Source organism: Dinoponera quadriceps, unplaced genomic scaffold, assembly GCF_001313825.1.
Source record: "Dinoponera quadriceps isolate SergipeBrazil2010 unplaced genomic scaffold, ASM131382v1 scaffold1069, whole genome shotgun sequence".
Lineage (NCBI taxonomy): Eukaryota > Metazoa > Arthropoda > Insecta > Hymenoptera > Formicidae > Dinoponera > Dinoponera quadriceps.
Window position 1 is genome coordinate 478131 of NW_014555200.1, and position 9862 is coordinate 487992.

At 52.3% G+C, this 9862-nt stretch overlaps 1 protein-coding gene across 1 annotated transcript; it reads left to right on the forward strand.

The window, feature by feature from the left end:
* The first annotated feature begins 2161 nt into the window (after positions 1 to 2161).
* LOC106743442 (microtubule-associated protein futsch-like) lies at positions 2162 to 8326 on the forward strand. Its single transcript, XM_014617286.1, has 4 exons — positions 2162 to 2207; positions 2303 to 2379; positions 3633 to 5318; positions 6014 to 8326. The coding sequence occupies exons 1-4, from the start codon at positions 2162 to 2164 to the stop codon at positions 8324 to 8326; spliced, it is 4122 nt and encodes a 1373-aa protein (XP_014472772.1).
* The last annotated feature ends 1536 nt before the right edge of the window (positions 8327 to 9862 follow it).

Sequence of the window (9862 nt, forward strand, 5' to 3'; positions counted from 1 at the left end):
TATTTGCCATTGAAAATCGAAAAGATTCACTCCAATTACGCTACTGTCGGAAATTTTATTGATTCAACAGCCATTCTTTTCCCGTGTGGTACCGGAATTCTCTTTCTCTATCTTTTTCAGCAAACAGACCGATCCTTTAATTGGAAACGTTTGTGAGGTAATTGTGGCCTTTAACGGGTTAAGAAAATTACAGGCAAATTACATGTATTCAACTTCACCGAATGATTCATCGTCACGAAAGATAATTGTAGGTGTGCGAGACGATCGTCGGCCGATGGTGGCGACAAAGCTCATATTCGATGGATGGCTATATAAAATGTATACGAACGTTTGGCGGGAAGAAAATCGCGATTGCACACGCGAGCGAAATATAGTGGCGCATAATTGTCTCGCTCTGTTTACGCCAAGATCGAAAATGAGCGAGGAAACGCAGATTTTCGTGCTTTTCGTCGCAGCTGGCGGCTGCGACGGATCGCGTCGCTTAAACGGGAGCTTATAATTGCATCGGAATCGATGAGCGACGATGGCTTCACACGCCAGCCAATTGAATTGACTCGGCGATGCGCGCTAATTTCCACGGCCTCTTCATTAAAGCGGCTGTCGGCTATTAAAACGAAATTTCGATCGCAGCACTTCGAGTTGAGGCGCGGCGCATTCGTTTGCCAAGTGCGCGTCGCTAAATATCGGCGCGCAGCTTTTACTTGTTTGCTCGCGCATCGGAAGACTTTCCTCCGTGTGGCGTCGCACTGTAGAAAGAAAGATAGGAGAGAGCGGGAGGGAGGAAAAGGGAGAAAAACGAAAAAAAAAAAAAATATCTATGCAAAGTCGACAATTTGCACACCCCCGATGTTTAATGAATGAAGAGAAAGTGGCGTCTTTGCATCACAAATTTCTAGCTTTTACTACTTTACATAACACGATTGTTTTTCCGTCGTTTTTTTTTCTCATTTTCACGAAATGGATCGTGATCGCGGCGGAGGGAGGGCGTAATGTCACTGTGTTTTGTTGCAAATTTGCGCAAAAAACACCGACGATGTTGCGCCGAGCGTAATGTATTTTCTATTATTCGTTTTACTTATTCACGCGCGGTGCGTACACTCACCGTCGTTATGGGGCGGAACGAGGGAGGAGAAGATACCGGAGGTGATATAACGGCATCAGTAATAAACAATATCACGGTCGTGTTCGAATTCTGTAATTCGCGAAATTTCGTAATCCGCCTGATTCCGGCCATTACGCCGAGCGTTTGTAGTAATAATGAGGGAAGGAGGCAGTTAAAAATTTAGTGCTCATGAATATTAAAGTTCACGAGCGCGACTTCGTAATATCCTGATACGCGCTGGTGGGTGGACGAAGATTTATCGCATATCTCTCTCTCTCTCTCTCTCTCTCGCGGTCATGATAACTTAGAGATCGTCGCCACGACGAATTTCCCCGACGAGACGGGCGAGTTTACGCTCGCTAGCTTGGCAGCGCGAAATTGCGAGGGCGCCCACTTGTCGTGTATCGGCCTGCGCATTACAAGTAGTTTACACGAAAGTGCGCATCGCGCACAAAAGATGTCCGCATATTACGGCGATTGCTCGTAAAAAGAGAAATTCTGCCCCTGCTCCTCTCGCCAGCCGACTCTCTCCCCTCCGTGGATTTCGCTAATATCGCGATTTAAAAATGAGAAAACGGCACGGAAACGATCCGGGGAGATTATGATAGATGCACGACGCTTTCTATCCTTCCTTTCTCTGTGCGCGCGATACGTTACACTTTTCTCGTGCTCATGTTTTAATGGTCAATACACCTTGATGCGCGCTGGATGAGGTGCGAGAGACGCGTGTGTCCCACTTATACGTCTCGCGTATCGACAAGCGCCATTCTTGTTGCGAACGCGATTTCGCATTCCGCGCTATCGGCGCATCCGATGTTGCGTGGTAGAAATTGAATTTTATTATCGTTATTATTATTATTGAAAATTCCGTCGGAGAAATTTTTATTCCGAGCTCTCTCGCGACCTTCGTTCCCGATGCACGTAATTTTAATATGAAACTCTGCGAATGTTACATCTGATTTTTCATATTTTACGAGCCGCGATTCGCTACCGAAATTTTCAGCGAGACGTCGGGTTTTTCACGAGCGACTGGTTTCTCGTTACAGAATCCGCGCGTGAATGACCTCATGGTCTGCCACGATGTCGTCTGCACTGTTATTGAAATGTAAGTACAAGCGAGTCGGGCGCGAGAGTGCGCGAGTAACATTTGCAGCTCTCTTCCGGTAAGACGCCTAGTAAAAATTTGTATTATTCGCACAGGTGTCCTGACGACGTGGCTGTTCGTCACCATAGGAGACGCCATCACCGTATCGATAGATCGCGCTGATATTAAAGCCGTAAGTACAAGTCACTGCCGAAGTATATCCCCCGATTCTTCGGAGGTAATGTCTCTCCTAAAGTGGAACATCGAAGTACAATAGTCTCTTCGAGGACGTTAAAAATGATTGAAAAAGTTTTCACGCAGTGGACCCTTCGGAGAAGGTGGAATTGAAAAATGAGGTCTGTTTAATCACCGACATATTTAATATTGAACACAAACTTCCGGGACATCCCTCTCCTGTCGCAAATCCGCCTGTAAATTCCGTGCAGACTTCGGTAAAATTTCGATCGGCGGTCCCAATCGTATTTCTTGCGCGCCTTTCATGTTTTATTTCACATTTCATTTCTCCCGCTTCAATTTTATTGTTGCGTGAACGTTCGCATGGATGAGCCTGGGCTCACCTTTTCTCCTTCTCTCTCTCCCTCCCGTTTCGACCCGGTCGGCGTTTTACGCGATTCGATAGCCGGAAACGTTCGAGGATTCCGATTTACTGGTCTCGGGAATGGAATAACTTAGGAAGTTTCTAGAAGATATACAGTTTGCTGTGTATACCGAGGCCTATAACGTTCACTTTACGAGCACGACAATGCGCGTCGGTCCGTCCGAAGCAGACCGTTTCGAAACTTTAGATTTTGATTTCTCACCGCCATTACAAGCGAGCGAGCGGAACGATGGATTTATCGGCTCGGAATAAACGGGCCGAGAAAGTTATTTGGAAACAGCATGTTTCCTTCTCGCGCTTATTTTCCGATTACACCGAGTCCTCCTCGCCGTTCTACGTCCCAAGGCGAGTGGTAATGGCCTCACTTACGATTTTCTCGGACCGTCGCGGTGGAACCATTCCATTAAGCTCTTCCGGAAGTTCGAGTATCGCATTACCGTAGTCGTCGTCGCTTTGCGGCGCGAACGAAAGTTGCGTTTGATGCTACCCGTATATACGGAGAGCGTACGTGGGAACTCCATCGCGAGTTCCTCCTCGGCCGCGATGAATTATTCCGATTTGGCGCAACTTGCCCTGTCAAAGTGGAATTGGTGGAATAAATAAAAATACGAAGGGGAGGGGACCTTCGGCGATGCGAAGGAACGTCTGCTCGAGTGGAGGTAACTTCCCATCTGTAGCACCAAAAGAGCACTAATAGAGCTACTTTGATCCCGAGTCGAAATTTTAGCTCTACTTTAAGTCCGATTCAATTCGTTTTCTGTTACGCTCTTCCGATGCTACAAATGGGAAGTTATTTTTCCTCGAAGGTTAACCCGCACTTTTCGCAGGCGCCCACGCGATCGTCGATGATCGCGAACGGATGGCGACCGCTGACCAACTCGTACGAGGAGACGATCGGCACGAATGTGTCGCCGTCGAGCCACCTGGAGAAGAACGTGCAGGTGCACCCGGTGCTGAGCAAGTTCCAGGAGCACATGGCGACGTCGGAGAAGCTGAAGCCGAAGGGCAAGCCGCCGGTGCACGAGTACAGTCCGCCGAGCATCCTCGGCAGCTTCAGCGTGTTCGGTCACGCGGCGACGAAGGCACGCGGCGAGAGCAAGGCGCCGCCGAGCAAGCACGTCGCCTCGGAGACGCGGGAGTACACCTTCCTGATCCCGCCGCCCAAGGACGCCTACCGCTTTGAGATGAACCAACACCGCAAGCCGATTCTGCGCGACAACTCCAACTACCTGCGCCAGCCGTACAACACGCCGCAGTCAGCCACGAGCGTCCACCAGCAGCAAGCGCAGCAACTGCCGGACCAGGTGCGCGCCGGGACCTACTTCATCAAGGGCTACCCGAGCAACCGGCCGTACGTGCCGCCGTTCGCGATGCCGCAGGCGCTCCAGCCGCCGCACCATCACCAGTCGAAGCCGTTCGAGTCGCTGAAGGTGAGCGGCAACGCGAAACCCTACTTCCAGCCGCCGGTGGCGGACGTGCCCGGCGACTTCGGCAACAAGCAGAAGATCAGCAACGACCCCTACGACAGCCGGTACCAGGTGGCGCCGCAGATCCTCGGCTCGGCCAGCAGCGGCAACTTCTACAGCCAGGTGAACCACCCGCCCAGCCACTTCAAGGCCACCTACGAGCGCGACCCCGCTTTCCTGGTGCACGAGAGCCACGAGGTGAGCTACGTCACGCCGTCCGACGCGTACAACGCGTACAACTTCAGACCGTCCTTGCCGTACGAGACCCTGCTGCCGCCCGCGGTCTACTCGTCTTCCTCGTCGACGTCGCCGCCGTCCACTACCGCGGTCACGAGGAACCCCCCCGGCAAGTACAGCCAACAGGTGAATGACCCGGCGGAGCACGATTTCAAACGCACGGATCAGGGCACGAGGAAGAAGCAGGACAAGGGCGGCCACACTGGCGAGCTGCCGAGGACCACGAGCACGTACTACGTGTCGGAGCACCAGGAGCTCACGCCGCCGTCCACGTGGCCGAAGAACAAGTACACGTCCGACATCAACGAGGTGCTGCCGCGCGAGAATCCGCCGGGCAAGTTCAACCAAGAGGTCGATAACCAGAATCAGGTAGCTTACCGCAGACCGCACAATCCCTACGAGCCCGTCGAGGTTTACCCGCCGACGACGGTGGAATACGAGACGCCGGAGAGCATCTCGCTGAAGCACTTCAACGAGCAACAATTCCTGCTGCAGCAACAGTTGCTGCAGCGCGACCGGGAGCAGCTGGCGGAGCAAGAACGCCGGCAGAAGCTGGAGATCGAGAGGCAGCAGCAGGAGGAGCTGAAGAAACGGCAGGAAGAGCTGAATCAGCTCCTCCAGCGGGAGAAAGAGGAGGAGGAGGCGGCCAGATTGGCAGTCGAGTCGGCGAAGAATCAGTCGCAGGATCTCGTCAAGATCTCCGGCGATATGCCGTACACGATTCAACTGGCGCAGTTTGAGCCGCAGGTCACCACGAGTCCCGGCATCCTGGTGTCCTCGCAGCCCGGCATCTATCAGCCCCAGGTAACTGTCTCTTGCTTTGCGAGAAAGGAAACTGCGAATTATACGCTCTGTTACCTGCCATTTTCCGCCTTTTCCCACGACTCGAATAGTGGGTCGATCGTTTGCGAAGGTCTCTGGCGGATGAGCCGATATCGATCAAGCGCGAAAGATGCCACTTGGTGCGGGTAATTATAAATGCCAATTTCGAATTCGAAATTGCAGTACTCGCGGATGTATGTTAGACGTTTCGGTCCACTTGCCGGACCGCGGTAGTAACGAGATTACTGAAACTACAAGAGAGAAATCTTTCTATTCTTCTTCAGACCAATTTAAAAGTCTTGCCCGTCACGTTGAATTTTAATTTAGAAGATTAGATTTTAAAATTATGAAATAAGTTGGCGAAATCTCTCGATTTAGTACTCGTCGTCTCTTGATTGAAATAAGTTTTCTCATATACATTTTTTCGGATCTAAGAGTTTGCTATACTTATATCTCTTCCCTTAGATGAAAATAGCGCTTATCTTTTCTTAGATAAGTTTTCATATACAGTAAGTAATTTTGTGTAAACAATTTTGCGTCAAAAAGTATACAAGTGCAATGTTAAATTAACATATGTCGACAAGGTGAATGCGTTAATTTGACGTTATATTTTTTGTCCGGTTGGTTCGCGATTGTTCTCGGTGCGTATGTATCGGCGAGATTCCTACGAGATGTAAAAAAAGATTCCAACCCGTCTGCCGCAGATCCCGGAGAACCAAGTGAATTATCAGTACCAGCAGCATTTCAAGAACGAGTACCCCGAGCAACAGGTCGACTATCGCGATCCGCAGGCCGAGACCCGACCATACCGTCCGCAGAAACCATCTCGCGACCCGCACCGCCGCAAAAAGCCGACGACCGTCGCGTACGATTTAGCGACGGAGCTGCCGAGCCAAGCTCCAGACACTTCCATACCCTTGACTCTGCACGCGGAAGAAGTACCCGTTCAAACAACCGTGGCGCCGGAATTGCAAACCCTACCGACGGTGACAACGCAAAAAGCCAGAACTCGCCGGCCTGGCTTGTCGGGGCATCGGCGAAGGAAGCCGTCGACGACCACGCAGGAACCACCCGTCACCGTGTCGCGTCAAGAGGAGGACTTCCTCAAGTACAACCGAGGTAGCGAAGACACGCAGGCGAATCACTACGACTCGCCCCGAAGAAGACGCATCAAGCCCACCCAGGCGACTTACACCGGCGACGAGGTCGTCGCGGAGAAGAGACCCAGTTCCAGGAAACGACCGAGCCATCGCACCAGGGTGAACCAACTGACCGAGTCGTACGACTCGGAGGTCGTCACCGAGGACTCGCGTTCCTCGCTGACCTACGGACACGCCACAGTGGAGTCCGTAGCGGACAACAACAACGAGAACAACCAGTTCGCGACCAACCAACCGAGCGTCTCCTCTTACGGAGTAAGTCAAAGAGAGGAACAATATATCACGAATCAGCCGGTGAATCAGTACTACGACTACACGTCGCAGCTGAGCGGAGGATACCGCGAAGAGACCACCACCACGTCCATCCCGGTGGAGTACTACGGGACGGAGCGCAGTCGCCACAAGGTCGAGGACTACAACGTGGACACACGGCAGCCGAAGCCGAACATCGTCACCAGCATACCGCTGGAGGAGCTCTACGTGAGAACCGACGACGGCAATTACTACGACCGAGCGACCACAGTCGCGCCGACGACCACGACCACGGCGACGACCACCACCACCACCACCACCACCACGACTACCAGCGCCCCGCAACCGACGACACCGAGCGCACAGGTGGTCTCCTCCACGCTGAGGTCCCACAAGATCCGGCCGTTGCGCTACGGCAACGCCACCAGACCGCGTTTCAGCATCAAGGACTACAAGAGTCGGTTGGACTACAAGACCAGGCTGCAACTGCAGAGCTCGACGACGGAGCTCGCGCCGACTCCCGCCGCGGAAGTGTCCACCCGAGCCCCCTACACCAAACAGAGGACGTCGAGCGCGAGGACTCAGCAGGTCCAGCAATCCGTCGCCGAGCCCGTGAAGGAGACCACCGGCAGATATAAGTACGTTTCCAGGATGAATTACCGAACCAGCACGTCCGCCACGCCGACGGCCAGCGTGAGGGAGCGACTCTCCGAAGAGAGCGGCTCTTCGACGACGGAAAAAAGTAGGTTCGTGCCGAAGAGGCGGCCGATCAGCGGCAACGTGTACCGTAGCAGGATCGCCTCCACCACGAGCAGCCCCACGCGGACTCAGGTGAGCGGCGAGGTCAGCGCGCGACAGAGCTCGGTGCGGCCCGAGAACGTGTACTCGTCGTCGATACGGAGGCGACCGGCCGCCAAGAGTCGGCCGCAGCATCCGCATAAGGAGGTGGTAGCAGCCGCGGTAGCGGGTACCGCGCACCCGGAGCGCCGACGACAGCATGAACCTACGGAGATGGCCGCCGAGGAAACCAGTTTCTACTCGGCCATATCGACCACGGCCTCGTCGGGCAACGAGATCGTCAGCGAGAAGGGGGAGGCCGCGGCGTTGGACAGCCATCCGGTGAAACTCGGCGTGCAGGAGAACAAGAACGAAAGCCAGCAGCCCGAAGTCGTCAGCAGCAGCACTCCAGAGGAGGAGGAGGAGAAGAAGAAGAAAGAGGAGGAGGAGGAGGTGGTGATGATGAAAGTTCAGTCGCCGATCGAGGTGACCGGCGATCCGCAGGGGGAGAGCGAGAGCCAACCGGAAGCGCTTGCCGACAAAGACGGGAGCAAGGCAGAGGCGCCGCAAAAGGAAGCGGAAACGGAGAGCACGACGAAGTTCGACGAGGAGGAGCTGTTCGCCAAGGCGTCGCAGAGCGTGGCGGATCTGACGAGCTCCGCTTCCGCTCTCTACGACAAGCCCGGCATGTTCAAGGCGGTCTCGCCGGAGAGCAGGGTCGTGCCGTCCGCGCACTTCAAGATCACCACGGACGAGCCGACCTTGCCGATCGAAGCTTTCTTCCAGGAGCTCACGAAGAAGAACTGACGTGACGAGCCCACGCGGTCGGATCGGAGCGATCGTCTTTTAATTACCGGCGAGCCGCGTAATCTCGGCTTCGACGAGCGGCGCACGATGCTCGGGAAAGATCCCGAGCTTCTCCGAGAAAGAGAGAGAGAGAGACTCTTCCTCGGTGATGCGATTACAGCTTGACGTCGGGAAGATTCGACATCTGTCGCGCCATCATTTCCAGAGGATCGTCTTTCCGGCGCGCGTGTGGAAAATTTCACGTCGTTTTTCCCGAAGCGCGCTATCGTCGGCCTGGTCTCTCTCGGCGTTGAAGACGCGGCGGCTCATTCAGGGTTTCACCACGTGTTCCGTGGAATCGCGTGCTCGCTTCCGCTTCTAAATTATTGTCATCGCGCTGTCACGTCCGCCGTCCGCGAGATCGAGGACGCAGCGAGCGCGTTCCCACGTGTACGCGGGGGACTCGTCGTCTCACGCGCCTAGACATACTCGAGATACTTAGGGACACTTAGGGGGAAACGATTCTATTAGACGTTATGCCAAAAAAATGAAAAGGAAAAGCGGAAAAAGGAAACACGTCAGGTCGAGAGCGAAGGAGCACCGCGGCCCGACGAGGCGACTCCGGAGGAGAGCGGTCGCATTTCTCCTCGAGCTCGTGAAAGAGAAACTCGGCGCAGTGTCGCTAACTTAGTTTATTTCCCGTCATTTAGAGCTTGTTTGAATGTCAACTAGAATGCAAAAATCATGGTTTAACTGATTTTCGTCTTTGCTCATTTTCTGGATTTTTCGAAAATTGAAACGAATTTTCTTTTCTGAAATTAAATTTTAATTAGATCTCATTATAGAGGTGATATTCATAGTAGGTATACATAAATGTGTGTAAATTCACGACAAATATCTTTTCTTTCTCTATGAAATGTTATATATACATAAGGCGTACACACATTTATTTTTGGCTTATTCCTGGCTTATTTTATAAAGACATGTGATGGATTTAAAAATTGTTCGATTTGGCAACACTGACTTGGCAGGACATCGCAGGATGTGCAATATTTACGAGGGGACGATCCGATCTACTCGTAATATCCGTCGTAAACGTCTGTTTTATACCTTTACACGCTAGATTAATCTCTCACCAGAGGGAAAAGAAAGAAACCGAAGAAGAAGCAGAAGAAGATACCAAAAGTAAATTTTGCGAATATTAGCGGACGGTGTAACAACAACAACAACGGATGCAACTAACAATTAGGAAGGTATCGTTAGTGTAACTGTGCGAATCACACGCCATCGTATTTATTTCAAAGCGTGCGACGTCATTCTCGAAATCATTTCGCTCCTAACAACAATTCGCGGTCGTTTCCGTAGCATCGGGATTCTTTATGCTAGGAGATAACGAGCACACGGTCGCGATGTATGTTCATTGTTCTTACCGTTATTTATATATTCAATATAATCGTTTTGTACTGTAAAATGTAAATAAATACATCTCCAACTAAAAAGAAATATCCTCAGTGGGATGATGCGGTCGATCCTGAAACTTACCTTGTGTTATGGCTG